The 17,501-nt window shown below is 31.8% G+C and overlaps 1 protein-coding gene across 1 annotated transcript in view; it reads right to left on the bottom strand.

The window, feature by feature from the left end:
* Positions 1 to 2,226: 2,226 nt before the first annotated feature.
* Positions 2,227 to 17,501, bottom strand: part of LOC132719968 (zinc finger protein OZF-like) — a 33,439-nt gene continuing 18,164 nt past the window's right edge. Inside the window, exon 2 of the mRNA XM_060703936.1 lies at positions 2,227 to 4,228. Coding sequence (XP_060559919.1) covers positions 3,171 to 4,196 — 1,026 coding nt within the window. The 5' untranslated portion in view covers positions 4,197 to 4,228 and the 3' untranslated portion in view covers positions 2,227 to 3,170. The remainder of the gene's footprint in view (positions 4,229 to 17,501) is intronic.

Raw genomic sequence — 17,501 nt, 5'->3', positions numbered from 1 at the left:
CAATGGCACAAATCAGTCGCTGTGTATTATAGAGTACATGTATTATAAAACAAGTAGCCGGGATATTATCTAAGCTCCGTCTATATTTCATTTCCAAATTGACACATGTTACAATCGTTTTTATGAACTGACTCACGGATTTATATTACATCATATAGTTATATAAATCCGTGACTGACTGTAATCATTGAAGAGCAGATCTCGACTTTCTTGGAGAATCCTGTGAAAAATTGACCACGAAAAGTAAACTTAAAGTTCTGCCTATTCTTTTAGGCAGCATACCTTAAGTAAAAAGGTTTTTATATTTAAATGATAAAATCATCTTATCAGTATTGTCAGAGGTTTGATAATTAAGATGAATTTGTTAAGAAAACGCTAAAACACTGCAATTAAACTTCTGTTTCTCATCGCCAGTGTGCATTGTCACTGGGACATAAGATTATGTCCCAGATTGTCATAAGTGTGATAAAATGAATTTCTTGAGAAAACATTTAATCATCCTCTTCAAACTTACGTTTCATATCGCCAGAGGGTATTTTCATATGAAGGTTCAATGCACTTTGGTGAGAAAATGTTTTTTTCACACACTTGAAACTTTTTCACAACTCTTTTCTACAGTATGTATTGCAATATGTGTTATCAGAGAATATCGGTTCGAAAATGCTTTATCACAAAAATTGCATAAATGCTTATTCTCGCCAGTGTGGAATTGTAGGACAAAAGCCCTCCCTTACAAAAGCCCTCCCGTCCTAAAATGACATGGCGGACAAAAGCCCTCCCGTTAAAATTACAGGGCGGACAAAAGCCCTCCCATAAAATGACAGGGCGGACAAAAGCCCTCCCGCAGCAAACACATATATGTACATGTGCGTTGAATAGTTTGTATTTTCTTTTCAATGCACTCAACATATTAAAATTGTAATCATGAATATTATTGTTTTCCATTGGCTTAAGCATGTTTGTATAATCTTGAGCACATTCCTGACGGGCATCGGAATAATAATGCTAAAGTCTGTTAATACATATTTATTCACGTAAATATTATGTGCAGTTAAGATTAATAGAGTAATAAATGATGAAAAGAAGTTTAATTTAACTAAATTTTTTAACTATAACAAAGACATTTACAACGTGCCTTGTAATGAGTCAATTACCTTGTTAAACATTTCAGAAAAGTATATTCAGAATGAAAGGTGGTTCTAGCTCATACACATACTTAGGCCAATTGAAAACAACAACAACAAATTAATATTTTAAAGCTTTAAATTGTTGAGTGCATTGGAAAAATAACACAGGTATTTAACATACATATATTTTTTGTTATGGGAGGGCTTTTGTCCACCCAGTCATTTCCACAGGAGGGCTTTTGTCCGCCCAGTCATTTCCACAGGAGGGCTTTTGTCCGCCCTGTCATTTTCACGGGAGGGCTTTTTGTCCGCATTGTCATTTTTGGACGGCAGCTAGAGCTTTTGTCCGGGAGGGCTTTTGTCCGTTTCCCATAAAATTGTCATATGTCTAATTAAATGACTTTTTTGAGAAAATGCTTTAACACATATTTAACATTTATGATTTTTCTCGCCAGTATGTGTTGTCTTATGCCTGATCAAATGACATCGTTGAGAAAATGTTTTGTCACATATTCCATATTTATGATTATTCTCGCCAGTGTGTATTGTCATATGCGTTATCAAATTACTTCGATGAGAAAATGCTTTATCACATATTTTACATTAATGATTCTTCTCACCAGTATGTGTTGTCTTATGCCTGATCAAATGACATCGTTGAGAAAATGTTTTGTCACATATTCCACATTTAAGATTCTTCTCGCCAGTGTGTATTGTCATATGTGTGATCAAATTACTTCGATAAGAAAATGTTTTATCACATAATTTACATTTACATGTATGTATTTTCTGGCAAGTTTTGTGACGGACGGACAGACAGACAGACATATAGACGACGGAGAAGTGATCCCTATATGTCGCCACTTTTAACTCCATAGAGGCGACACAAAAATGTCATTTTTCCATTTTTAGTTAGATAGGGAAAATGACGGTTTTAGAATACTTCAACGTCAAAAAATGGTTATATTCAATTTGAGTTCTATAGACTTCTCAAAAAGGGTTTTAAAAACTTTTTAATCCCGAAACCAAGTGGCCTATGATATAAGTGTGAGTAAAGCATGTTGTATGAGAAACACAGGAATGACAAACACAGTTTATTCATTTTTGGACAATATATTTACCATAAACTAAAATTAATATAAAATGTAAAAACAAAATATTATCTGCATGACCAGATCTAAAGTTCACTTCATATTAGTTAAAACATTTCCACGATATCACGTGTTACTTAGAGGAACATTTACCAGCTATTTGTAATGAACTCTGTCAGAAAATGTCCTTTTCCAATCTCACTCGTTCTATTTTTCATTTATATTTGGCATTAAACACAGGCACTCTTTTATGCGGATGTACTTTATGATTGGGGCCAACGAAAGGCAAATAACTGTGGGCTGATTCCTATTTAAATACTTTGGTCTTGGATGGTTTTAACATGAATAGCAATGGCACAAATCAGTCGCTGTCGTTTATAGAGTCCATGTATTATAAAACAAGTAGCCGGGATATTATCTAAGCTCCATCAATATTTCATTTCCACATGTTACAATCGTTTTTATGAACTGACTGTAATCATTGAAGAGCAGACTTTCTTGGAGAACTCTGTGAAAAATTAACTTACGAAAAGTAAACTTAAAGTTCTGCCCATTCTTTTATGCAGCATACCTTAAGAAAAAAAGGTTTTTATATTTTTAAATTTAATAAAATCATCTTATCAGTATTGTCAGAAGTGTGATAAGATGAATTTGTTAAGAAAACGCTTAAACACACTTCAAACTTCTGTTTCTCATCACCAGTGTGTATTGTCATAAGTGTGATAAAATGAATTTCTTGAGAAAACGTTTTATCACACTCTTCAAACTTACGTTTCATATCTTCATATCGTCATAGGGTATTTTCATATGAAGGTTCAATGCACTTTGGTGAGAAAATGTTTTTTCACACACTTGAAACTTTTTCACAACTCTTTTCTACAGTATGTATTGCCATATGTGTTTTCAGAGAATACCGGTTAAAAAATGCTTTATCACAAAAATTGCATAAATGCTAATTCTCTCCAGTGTGTATTGTCATATGTCTAATTAAATTAATTTTTTGAGAAAATGCTTTAACACATATTTTACATTTATGATTTTTCTCGCCAGTATGTATTTTCATATGCGTTATTAAATTACTTAGATGAGAAAATGCTTTATCACATGTTTTACATTTATGATTCTTCTCACCAGTGTGTATTGTCATATGCGTAATCAAATGACATCGTTGAGAAAATGTTCTGTCACATATTCCACATTTATGATTCTTATCGCCAGTATGTATTGTCATATGTCTAATCAAACTACTTTGATAAGAAAATGCTTTAACACATATTTTACATTTATGATTTTTCTCGCCAGTATGTATTTTCATATGCGTTATCAAATTACTTCGTTGAGAAAATGTTATGTCACATATTCCACACTTATGATTTTTCTCGCCAGTATGTATTGTCATATGCTTGTTCAAAGAAGCTCGTTGAGAAAATGATTTATCACATATGTTACATATATGATTCTTCTCGCCAGTATGTGTTGACATATGTATTGTAAGATTTTGTTGTTGAGAAAATGCTTTATCACAAATTTTACATACATGATTCTTCTCGCCAGTATGAATTGTCATATGTGTTTTCAGGTAACTTTGTCGAGTTAATGTTTTATCACAAATTTTACATACATGATCTTTCTTGCCAGTATGAATTGTCATATGTCTTTTCAAATTACTTCGTTGAGAAAATGCTTTATCACAAATTTTACATACATGATTCTTCTCACCAGTATGAATTGTCATATGTGCTTTCAGGGATCTTTGTTGAGAAAATGCTTTATCACAAATTTTACATACATGATTCTTCTCGCCAGTATGTATTGTCATATGTGTTTTCAGGGAACTTTGTTGAGTAAATGTTTTATCACATATATAACATCTATGGGTCATTTTACATAGGCTGAGCATCTTATTTCTTTGAACACCACTTTTTTGCAAATCAGGTGATATTAACTTCTCACAAAATGTGTCTTTACTGTCCATCATGTCAGCTTTTATTTCCTTGCTGAAAGTTAGACCTGGAATTAAAGAAATCATCACATAATTCACTTGTAAAATTCACCTTATATTAACAAATTTTAACATTTTATATTTCTTCAGACACACAGAGTATTAAAGTTGCTTTAATTGTACAATGTACAGGTATGAGGATATTCATCTTACTAAGAAATGCATATGGATTTGTTAATTTAAATCGTTAGAGTAATTAAATAATAAACAAACATGCTAATTTAAAACTTTTTGCTGATGTTTCAATTTATAGCTTTCTCAAAACTGGGCATCACCCTAAGCACGCAACTCCTTCATAAAAGAAGCCATAATTTAGTCCTCAAAAAAAAAGCAACTTATTTTATTTACATGTAAGGAGAGGTGGACAATAGCCCTCTCGGGCAAAAGCCCTCCTGTCTAAAATCACAAGGCGGACAAAAGCTCTCCCTTGAAAATAACAGGGCGGACAAAACCACTCCTGCAGCAATAATATATATGTATGTTGAATAATTTTATATTTTCTATCAATGCACTAAACATATTAAAATTGTAATCATGAAATTTTTAGTTTTCCATTGGCATAAGTGTGATTGTATAAGCTTGAGCTAGCATATTCCTCAGGAGACGGCCCACTGTCGAATTTTCGTACTATATATCCTATAGCAAATCCATTACATTTAAGGCTAAATTCTGGACAAAGCAAATCCAGTACCCCTTGACCCCAAAATCAATAGGGGTCATCTGCTGGTCATGACCAATCACCATTCAAAGCTTAAAGTTCCTAGGCCTAAGGGTTCTTAAGTTATTGATCGGAAACCGTTTTTACCTACAAGGTCAATGTGACCTTGACCTTTGACCCCTTGACCCTAAAATCAATAGGGGTCATCTACTGATCATGACCAATCACCATATCAAGTTTGAAGTCCCTAGGACTAAGGGTTCTTTAGTTATTGATCGGAAACCGTTTTTACCTACAAGGTCAATGTGACCTTGACCCCAAAATCATTTTGTCCCTTTCCCACATGTTAGATGAATGTTTGCTCAATATAGGAGAAGATCTGTTGCATGCTTGAAAATGGTGTCAAGCATTTTAAGAATAAACTGTTTTCTTGAGATGACCTCATTTTAGCTATTAGAAATAAGTTCTAATTCCATGCGTAGTCATAAGAAAATGTCATTCCTGTCCATTATAAGTATAATATTGAATCCAGGAACATGAAATATGCATTGTCTGTGACATAACTGAGAGGAATATCTGGCTCTCTGAGTACAATTAAATGGTCAATAAATTCCCTCAGGTCAAATTGTTAAGTCTGCACAACTTGTAGGTGTGCAAGGGTATTATATTATATAGCAAAATAGTTCAGACATTTAAATTGCACATAAAAGTTAAGTAAGAGTTTGCAGAGGATTTTTAAGTGCTAATCAAACAGTCTAATTCTATATGCTCGCTTTAAAACAACACAAGTATGACGCCTTTAATTATTGAATATTGCATTCTTAGATAAAACTAGAAATGTGTCCATAGGACACGGGTGCCCCCACCGCGACACTGTTCTGTCAATCTTTTTACTAAGTCAAGGGAAATAACTCTACAAATACTGGATAAATCCACAAGCGAAACCCCAGGTGCAAATCTAAAATATGCTGAGCAACCTACCCATAAGGTTTATTGACTATGTCAAATCCTTTTTGAGAAACTTGCGACACAAGTTGAAAATTGCAAAAATTTTCTAAGTGAAGGGCAATAACTTTTAAAATACTAAATAAATCCAGACGAAAAAACCTGGTGCACAACTGCACATGCTGATCAATATTCCTGTACAGTTACATGACTCTAGGTCAAATACTTTTTGAGTTACGTGCAACACATCTTGAAAATTGCAAAATTCTACTAAGTGAAGGGCAATAACTCTGAAAATACTTAAAATATCCAGACGAAAATACCCAGTGCACAACTACACATGCTGATCAACATTCCTGTAAAGTTTCATGACTCTAAATCAAATACTTTTTGAGTTACATGCCACACATGTTGAAAATTGCAAAAATTTTACTAAGTCAAGGGCAATAACTCTGAAAATACTAAAAATATCCAGACGAAAATACCCAGGTGCACAACAACACATGCTGATCAACATTCCTGTAAAGTTTCATGACTCTAGGTCAAATACTTTTTGAGTAACATGCGACACAAGTTGAAAATTGCAAAATTTTACTAAGTCAAGGGCAATAACTCTGAAAATACTAAAAATATCCACAAAAAAATACCCAGGTGCACAACTACACATGCTGATCAACATTCCTGTAAAGTTTCATGACTCTAGGTCAAATACTTTTTGAGTTACGTGCGACTAAAAAGTGAACGGACGGACGGACGGAAGGACGGACGGACAAGGGTAAATCTAAATGCCCGCCACTAACGTTGGGGCACAAAAATTACTCCAAGTTAAATATCGAAATAGAAATGTTCCTATCTGAAACATGATTTAAGTATCATTCAAGAAGAAAGGCCAAATACTTAGTGTTAATATAATTGCAACTGATAGGAATATTCGTCTTTCGGGTATCATACATTTGTAAGGCATCTTATGGCTGGAACTCGACATTGTCTTGTTCACACTTTATTTAGTTACCATGGGGCTAATTGCAAAATATCCAAGTTTGTTCCAAACTCAGTGTAAGATATTTGTGGTGCACTACCTGTTTAAACACTAAAAACTCCTGTCTCGTATGCAAGGAAAATTTATCTTAACCACATTTCAAAAAGCAAACAAATCAAAGGTTTATAAAAATCTTTAAAAATGATTTTAAAAAATGACCAAGTTAAGAAAAAATGACAAAGTTAAGAAAAATATAATCAAAATTTAATCAATTGATGGTCAAGGTCATTTTTTAGGTCACTGTCAGAGCTGCATTACTGGTACTGGTACTGGTACTGCAGTATGTACTGCAGCGATTTTGCAAGTACTGGTACTGATACTGAATTACTCTTACAAAATTTTGCTACTACTGGTACTGGTACTGTATTACTGTCTTAAAAAGTGGTACTAGGTACTAGGCAGTACTTTTGGTTTCGATAAAAATAGCATCAATTTTTCTCAAAAAATAAAGCTGTAAATTACATTATTTTATTTTTGTGAAAAAGTAAGTTATCAAATCTATAGATAATTTGCTGCATGTTAACATAGTATTCATCATAAAAAAAGCACCAAAGACTTTAAGTAAAAATTAAATTGAGATAAACAGACTCAATAACTATTTACCCTAAAATATCCTTATTAAAATCTGTTATTACTTTGTATTTAATAGTAAAAGAGCAAAATAATCACTAATTAATTGCTTCTGTTCTAAATAATCCTATTTCAAGTGATATTGTTAGCACCATAAAAAATTGTTATTTACTTTGGTATAAATTGAACAGAGGTGTGAAGGTGTGAAAGGCAACAAAAGACTGTTGTGTTTTAAATGAAAGATGATTGCATTGTATTACAGTTGACTGGTTACTAAACCATCAAATATGACATGAATATATGTTGTAAATATTGTTTGCAAAAACTATAAAGTTGCAAAAATGTTATGTTAACTTTAAAGTAAATTATGATTTTATTTCTTTGCTGAATAATATTTGCAATTATTTGTTTGACACTGTGTATTTATTCAAATGTTGATGAATATATAAAAGTAATGGTACTGCTACTTAATTACTTCACCAAAAAAAGAACTGGTACTGCAGTACCGAGCTAAAATCTAGTACTGGTACTGGTAATGGTACTGCATAATTTGCCAAGTACTGGTACTGGTACTTAAGTATTACACCCTTAGTACTGATGCAGCTCTGGTCACTGTCATATCTAAAATATTCAGGGGCGGATACAGAACATGGTTTCTTGGCGGGGGGGGGGGGGGGGGGGGGGGGCGGTTGGGGGGCTGACATATAGGTGGACACTTTTGACAAAATAATGCAACAGGCGAAAATTGTGCATGTTTGAAGATAGGGCCAATATCTTGTTCATGTGACAAAAATTATAATTAATGTGTTTTATAGCTCATCTTATGAGTGGCAATGTACTTTCGCCTAAATATGTGTAAACTAATTTTCAGTAAATATTTAGATGATATGAAATTAAGAAAATATATGTAATTGGGGTGGGCCTGGGAGGGGTGTCCCCTAGCTGCCATAGACTGAGAAATTTTTGAAATATTAGGTTAACAAGAGCCACCGCCGGGCGGGGGCAACGCTCGACTTTATACTTTTTCTAAACGCAAACATAGAAAGGTTTGAACATATCTTAACGTTTCCTTTTTATAAATTTAGTTGGTCTGTCTTGTCACATTAGTTTTGTTTATCTATGTTGTATATATATATGAACATAAACACACAATTCTATAAATAGAAACATTCGTCAATTTCCATCAATAGAAACATTAGGCAATTTCCATCAATAGAAACATTCGTCAATTTCCATCAATAGAAACATTAGGCAATTTCCATCAATAGAAACATTAGGCAATTTCCATCAATAGAAACATTAGGCAATTTCCATCAATAGAAACATTAGGCAATTTCCATCAATAGAAACATTATGCAATTTCCATCAATAGAAACATTAGGCAATTTCCATCAATAGAAACATTAGGCAATTTCCATCAATAGAAACATTAGGCAATTTCCATCAATAGAAACATTAGGCAATTTCCATCAATAGAAACATTAGGCAATTTCCATCAATAGAAACATTAGGCAATTTCCATCAATAAAAACATTACGCAATTTCCATCAATAAAAACATTATGCAATTTCCATCAATAGAAACATTACGCAATTTCCATCAATAGAAACATTACGCAATTTCTGTTGTTGTTGTTGTTATTGTTGTTGTTGATGAGGATGATGATGATGGTGATGATGATGATATATATATATATATATATACGCACACACACACACACACCAATAAATATATAATTTTGGTCATTTAATGCTCAAATCTGAGAAAATTCAGTAATTTAACCTTCAAGGTCAAAGTCATTAAAGAGCCCTAGCAAATTTGGGTTTGATAAACAACAAGGTCTGGTCCTTAAGAATGTTCTGTTATAATATGAAGTTGATCCCTTCAATAATAGCAAAGTTACAGTCAGTTACCGCCAAAACAATGAAAATTTCAATAATTTGACCTTCAAAGACAATGTCATTAATGAGTGAAGGTCAAGGTCTTTCGGTATATTTTTAACAGTTATCTTTGAAGATTATTATGTTCAAGTTTCAAGACAATCCATTCAAAAATAACAAAGTTACAGCCAATAATAGCCAAAAAAATGAATATTTCAATAATTTGACCTTCAAAGTCAAGGTCATTTATGAGTGAAGGTCAAGGTCTGTCTAGTTATTTTTAAGGGATATCCCTGAAGATAACTATGTTCAAGTTTGAAGACAATCCATTGAAAAATAACAAAGTTACAGCCAATAATAGCCAAAAAAATGAAAATTTCAAAAATTTGACCTTCAAAGTCAAGGTCATTTATGAGTGAAGGTCAAGATCTGGCTGGGATTTTTTTTAAGGGATATCCTTGAAGATTGTCATGTTCAAGTTTGAAGACAATCCATTCAAAAATAACAAAGTTACAGCCAATAACAGCATGAACAAGCAAAAATTGGACTTTTAACCTTGAAGGTCAAGGTCATTCATGGATGAAGGTCAAGGTTAGTGTGGTCTACTGAAAGGTCTTGTCCCAAGGGTTGTTGTGGCCAAGTACGAAGACAATACACCAAGAAATAAAAAAGTTATGATCCAGGTACAAGTTTGCGGACGGGAACGGCAACGCCAATGGCAACGGCAACGCCGACCCGACTATAACAATACCTCTACTTTTTTTTCAAAAAAAAAAAAATCAAGCTAAAAATTGTGTTATTTCCTTGACTTTCTAGTGCTTTTTAAGATACATTTTTGATGGGTTTGCAGGGTATTTCAAATAGAATTCCTGTGGTGTTTATTATTAAGCATTGACAAAATAACAGCACACTAACCAATGTTTGCGCGACTGTTGATAAAAATAATTTATAATCAATTGATCAATGTACTCATCTAAATAATAGACAATTTTACAAAGTAAAGTGATATTAAAGTACTGTCTTTCAAGTGTACAAAAAATAATTTCAAACACATACATAAATGTATATTCAACAAGCATTTGATAGTATTGCGGGCAATACAGTAGTCCCCTAACGGTCCCTCAAAAAGTTCTTTAATTGTCATACACTCCTGTGTATTGCCATTTATAATGAATTTGAGGATGAAGTCTGTATTTGAAAATATCGACCACAAAACATAATAAAATAAGTTTGTTTATATCACAGTAATGTGTTAAGTTTCCATGCTTAGTAAGGAAATTATGTTTATACAACCTTGTCATATTATTACGATGTGGGATTTTAAAGTAAATCCTATAAGGAATGAAGAAGTTGGAGGGAAAATACCAGTTTCTCGAAAAAAATCTAAGTTCAAGGGGGACATAATTCTGGAAATAGTCTTGCTAGAGTATTTAACCTTCTCAAAAATGTCGAGTGATAATAAGAAACATATATATGAAGTTTGAAGTAGATACATTAGGAAATAAAGAAGTTATTTAAAAAAGACAACATTTTTTCCCCTAAAAAATCTAAGTTCAAGGGAGGTAATATTAAAAATTTTTGTGCTAGAGTTATAAACCTTGTCACATATGATGTGGTTGATGACCAGGAACTTATATTTAAAGTTTGAAGTAAACACCTTAAGAAATAAAGAACATATAGTGAAAAAGCTGAAAAATTTAAATCAGAAATCTTGAAATTCAGGCTATTTGTTGCCATAGCAACCAGAATTTTCAACATAGGAAGAAAATAAAAAGATGTGCATAATCTCCAGACTGCCATCTACCCATATTTCAAGTTTCATAAAAATATTTTCAGTACTTTTTGAGTTATCACTGGATCCAGTTTATGTGTTAAATTTGCCATATTTTCAGACTATTTGTTGCCATAGCAACCAGAATTTTCAACATAGGAAGAAAAAAAAAAGACGTGCATAATCTCCATACTGCCATCTATCCATATATCAAGTTTCATAAAAATATTTTCAGTACTTTTTGCGTTATCGCGGGATCCAGTTTTGTGGACGGACGGACTGACGGACTGACAGACTGACAGACAGACAGACGGACAGACAGACGGACGGACAGACAGACAGACGGACAGACGGACGGAGGGTAAACCTAAAGTCCCCTCCGGTTAAACCGGTAGGGGACTAATAAAAAATTTCCATCAATGAATCCATTTTAGATACTAAAGAGGTCAGTACAATTTAAATTTCATTTAAAAAAAAAATGGAACTGCAATAAAAAAAAGTTATTAAAAGCAAATGACCAATTAGTTCATCAGAATAAAAATCTTAGAATTTATAAAACAATTCATTCAGTATAATCTTTATAAAACTGGTCACCTTTTTAATTTACAAATAATAATTTTCAATTTCTTAAATTATACGTCTTTCGCAAAGAAAATTGAAAAACAAAGATAGTAAAATATGGTGTACAATGGAAAGTAATGAAACCAATCAATAATGCAGTTTAAACATTGGAGTCATTCAAGCAAGTTGATAGATAAAGATCTCTGCCAAACCCACAGGCAGGAGATTAACAACTGGATGACTGCAAATAATGTTTTGATAAGGGAGTACACTACAGCCAATAAAGTTTGAAACTGACAAAATATTTTCAAGCCCAAAAAAGTATCTTTGGGCTAAGCTGGGGGCTGCAGCCCTGAAGCCCGTGCCTGAATCCGCCACTGAATATTCCACATGTTTGTTTGGTCACAAGTGTTGTTTTGTTTACACGTCATGAAACAAATCTATACATAAATAGCAAAATTATGACAACTTAACAAAAATTCAATACTTTGTCATAAAGATAAATTTCAATGTAAGTTTAACCTTTTAGAAGATCTTGTTCAAAAGGGTGTTTGTTCAAGTAAGAAAATAATCCATTGATAAATCATTAAGTTACAGCCAATTATACAACAATTAGTGAAAAAGAAAATAATTTGACCTTCGTGGTCAAGGTCATGCATGAGTCAAGGTCTATTTGAGTTTAATATACATGAAGGTACTGACCTAAAAGATGTTGTGTCTAATTTAGTAAATATGAAGTTAATAAATTGATAAATAACAAAGTTATAGCCAGTTAAAAAAAAAACAAGAATATTTTATTAAATTCTTATCAATGGACTTTGAAAATATTTCAAAAATCTAGCTAAACACCCTTTTGAGGTACGTTACAAATTAAGCTCCGGAGAATTACACCCAATGAAACAAAAATAATCTAAGTGGGATCATAATGAAACACGGATTTATTTTGTAATATAATTTCGTGAATGAACTTAAACCTTTAGAGATGAAAAAGACAAAAATTGAAAAATACAAAAATTGCAAAAAGACAAAAATGTTTATTGCCAATGATATAAGCCAAAAATGATATTAATTTATGTTAAATAAATATTTATTTTGTAATATTAATCCGTGAAATAAACAAACTTCTGTAAATCTACATTTTTTTTATGTAATTGTTGATACAATGATATTCAAATTATTTTTTACAAAAGAATAATTAATTTATTTCATATTAATCCTAATACTAGTAAATGTACTAAATGTATTCATGAGGGGCGCTTTCGTTCTGAGAATCATCTAAAACAATTAACATATGTGTAAAATATCAATTTATAATGTATGTTACGATTTTATGTTGTATTCCACAATTGATATTTTACACATATGTTTAACCTATTCCCTTATATAAGCGTGTTTCGACGGCTTTTTGCCCATCCCCCCTTTTTTGAGGCCTCAAACAGTGAAAAAATGCCCTATTTAGGCCCCAAACACTGTCTTTTGTTTGAGAAATGTTGTTAAAAAATGTGACCATTTTTTCGGCGCCGTCCCCTATCCAAATAATACATCAGGGGGTTGCCAGAAGGGGGATGTGCCCTCTTCTGTTTGGGGGGTTTGAAGGGGGGCAGATAATTGCATCAATTATCAATAATAGTATTAAATCTAATATTTTCCCAGATGATTTAAAAAGAGCTCGAGTTATACCTATTTTTCATCGGGGGATAAGAATGAAGCAAATAACTATCGACCGATATCAATTTTGTCAACTATATCCAAAGTATTTGAGAGCCATATTGCCAAACAAATACACTCATTCTTTGAAAAAACGAACATTATTCATAATAAACAATCAGGATTTCGTAAAAATCATTCATGTAATACTGCACTCATAAGTTTAATAGATACTTGGTTAAAAGATGTTGACAGTGGAAAAATTATCGGGACTGTATTCTTAGACTTAAAGAAAACCTTTGACTTGGTTGACCATGAAATACTTTTGCATAAACTTAAACTTTATCATTTTTCTGAAAATGCCGTTAAGTTTTTTAAGTCATATCTTTCTAACAGAATACAACTGGTTAAGATAGGTAATCTACAATCTCAGCCAATGAAAATATTTTCCGGTGTTCCACAAGGCTCAATATTAGGACCTTTATTATTTCTAATATACATAAATGACATAGCTTTTATTGGTAATGATATAAAAATTGATTTATACGCAGACGATTCTACTCTTTATGAGTCCGGAGAAAATATATCAAAAGTAGAAATAAAACTTCAAGATCATTGAAATAACATTGACAAATGGTGCAAAATAAATAATATGGCCTTAAATCCAGATAAATCAAAATGTATGGTAATAGGAACAAGACAAAAAGTAAATATTATGAGAAAATTAATTCTTAAGATAAATGAAATAGCTCTTGAAAATGTAACTGATCAAAAAGTCTTGGGTATTAGCATAGATAACAACTTAAAATGGCACTTGCAAATTGACAATGTTTGTAAAAAACTTAACAGAAAAATTGCCTTATTGAAAAAAATATCGTATTTTTTGCACTTTGATATGAAATTATTGTTTTACAATGCATATAATTATATTGCCCATTATGGACTATTGTTGTATTATATGGGGTAACTACATAAATAATGTTTGTAAGTTACAAAAAAAATTGCTAAAATCATTTTACAGCAACCTCAAAGATCTCCGTCAATAAATCTATTTGAAACTCTTAATTGGTTACCGTTCCTTGACAGATGTAAATACCACACGGCGGTGCTTGTTTTTAATACTTTAAATAACATGACACCGACTTATATGACAGAACTGATGACTTTATCCGACAACAAAATATATAACTTAAGATCTAGGTCACGAAAAGATATTGTATAATGGACAAGACCTAAAACAAATTATATTAAAGACACATTTTCTTATCATGGCATGAACATTTGGAACAATATACAGTAAAAACTCTGAAAACCAGACCCTCTGAAAACCGGAATCCTTTGAAAACCGGACGATTTGATAAGTCCCGTATTTTCTCTTTATAAGTTCATTGAAAAAAATCCTCTTAATACTGGAAGCTGTGAATTCCGAAAACCGGACGATTTTCTATGGCTACTAATGTTAAACATGCATAAAAAAAATCCTCTGAAAACCGGACAGCAATTTAAGTGTCAACTTTCTGTGTATTTTAATTTGGATTAAAACTTAATATCCCAACAGGTGACAATCTTCAATTACCTGCTTTATTGTTGCAGGTGTGAAAACACTTTTCAGTGTTTGTTAATTTCTTATTGGCAATTATTTTTTTAGCTCTTTCATCTTAATTGTGTCTGTCTCTGTATTATAAGTTAACATTTGTCCAAATATGTTGTTTTTTTATTGTATATATATAATGTTAAAGAAAGAAATGGGAAACTCATGTTAAATGATTCTTATTTTGCTTGCTTGAAATTTAATTCTTATGGTGTCATTATTAAATTTAGGTATTTCTTTTAGGCAAAAATAATAATAATAAACATCATTAATTACATATCTCAAAAGCCAATGGAAAAGTTAAATTTCAGGTGTGTTGCTTTAATTTCTAATTTTCTGAATTATATTTATGGATTTGCATAATAAAAGTACTCAAGATATTTATTGCAAAAAGATATTAACATATGACTGAGACAAAAGGTTTTAAAAGTAATCTAAAATTATTAAAACCAAGTCAGTGCTCAAATACATCGTTATTATCAATAAATATAGAAAACCTCTGAAAACCTGAATCCTCTGAAAACCGGACTTTTGGTCAAGTCCTGACAAAGTCCGGTTTTCGGAGTTTTTACTGTACCTTTAAATATTCGTAATGTTAATAACCTTAAATGTTTTAAAGAAAAATACAAAGCATATCTTGATGTTCATATGAAGGAATGAGTGAGTGAATGAATAAATGAATAAATATATGAACGAACGAATGAATGAACGAACGAATGATGCAATATACGTATATGTTTAAACAAATTGTTGAGTGTCTGTCGAAAGTATATGAGTTGTATTATTCTAAAAATTACATATTTATATACATTCATTTTTCTACCTATGCATGTCGGAAGACGGACAAAACCCCACCAGTTAAAACTCCACCACTCAAAATTTTATAGAGTGGACATAACCCCACCACTAAATTTTATAGAGTGGACAAAACCCCACCACTAAATTTTACAGAGTGGACAAAACCCCACCACTTCAGTTTTATAGAGTGGACAAAACCCCACACTTACCAATCATTGGGCAAGATTTGATGAATTAAAATATACCGTATATAATTATATATACATTTTTTTCACATTTTATTTTTTAATTTCAATATAACATGTGTGTAATATAAGAGTGAACAATTTTATTAACAATGCATGTACATCTTGCATGTGCAATATGCAAAAAAGGTGTTACAAACTGTACACAAAAAACTTAATCCAAATCCCTGAAGAACAAAACATGATAATTATAGCATATAACATTTATTTCAATAGCAATATAATACAATGAATGAGATTATACAAACAATTTACAAACTGTTAAATCAACATCAAAGAGTAGTCATTTATTTGAGACTGTGCCACATTTATGACCTTGAATTATCCATTATTATTAGTTTCTTCAAATTCATTTCTTCAATTTATTTATATAAAAAATAAACTACTTACTATTAATCAAGAATATAGCACATTTTCATCAATTAATGATTAAAAATAGCACATTTTGTATAGCACATTTCTAGTTTATTCAGTTGAGTCTATTTTCCTTCATTGTACTTAGTTTAAGCGGATACAGTGGCCGATAGCCTGAAGAAACTCAGGTACAGTCTTTTCCTTATTGATGAGTTGTCACACATTCTTTTGAGTTTCTGCTGATGCACAATTGTTTTGTTTTTTTTAACATGTTTACAAGTAAGTTTTGTCGACTATAAAACTGAAGTGGTGGGGTTTTGTCCACTCTGTAAAATTTAGTGCTGGGGTTTTGTCCACTCTATAAAATTTAGTGGTGGGGTTTTGTCCACTCTATACAATTTTGAGTGGTGGGGTTTTAACTGGTGGGGTTTTGTCCTACATTCATGCATGTCCTGTTGTTGTTGTTGTTTTCTATTTCAGAAGGCCACATTGGAAATAAGATATATATGATTGTTATTGTATGTTCTTAATGTGTAACCTTCTTTAAATAAAGATATTATTATTATATTATTATTATTATTATAGGCCAATAGCAAAAATACCCCAGAGCTACTACAAATAGCGTTTAGCTAGGTTTTCGAATTGATGAATAATAAATGTTTGTACTCTCGCAGAAAAAAAAAATATGTTTTTATTCAAAAGCTTCTATCAAATTAGCTTAAGGTCTTCAGCTTACCTGTTTACATTATATAATACATACATGGCGTGAACGATGAAGATAACCCTGTACAGCAAGTTCACCAATAATCGTGTCAGGAATCTGACACGCTCGTATTTATTCATCGAACATGCCATGAAGTAAAGTGAAGCATACCTTGATAAAACTTTATATAATCTGTTGATAAGCCAAAGATGGAGAAATAAAATTCGTATTACGAACATGTAACAGGGTCTTATTTTTAAGATCAGGTCTAAGGGACAATACTCTTGCTTAACTGTTGGATTGTATAATTTTGCAAAGGGAGACAAATCTGTCGGTCTTGTCTGATACCTTTCAAGGGAGATTACTCTATTGGTTTTAACTGATTTTATCGTATGTTTACATTGGTCAGTATTCTAAGAATTCAAATGATTGGTTCACGGATCGTTGGTTTTAAGCTGTTTTTATGTCATGTGATTTCTTGGTGGGAAAAAGTCATTGTGTCTTTGTTATGTTGTAAGG

Source organism: Ruditapes philippinarum, unplaced genomic scaffold (genome assembly GCF_026571515.1).
Source record: "Ruditapes philippinarum isolate M1 unplaced genomic scaffold, ASM2657151v2 ctg7090_1_1_1_1, whole genome shotgun sequence".
Taxonomy (NCBI): domain Eukaryota; kingdom Metazoa; phylum Mollusca; class Bivalvia; order Venerida; family Veneridae; genus Ruditapes; species Ruditapes philippinarum.
Note: the sequence above shows the minus strand (reverse complement) of the source record. Positions and strands in the feature narration are given on the sequence as shown.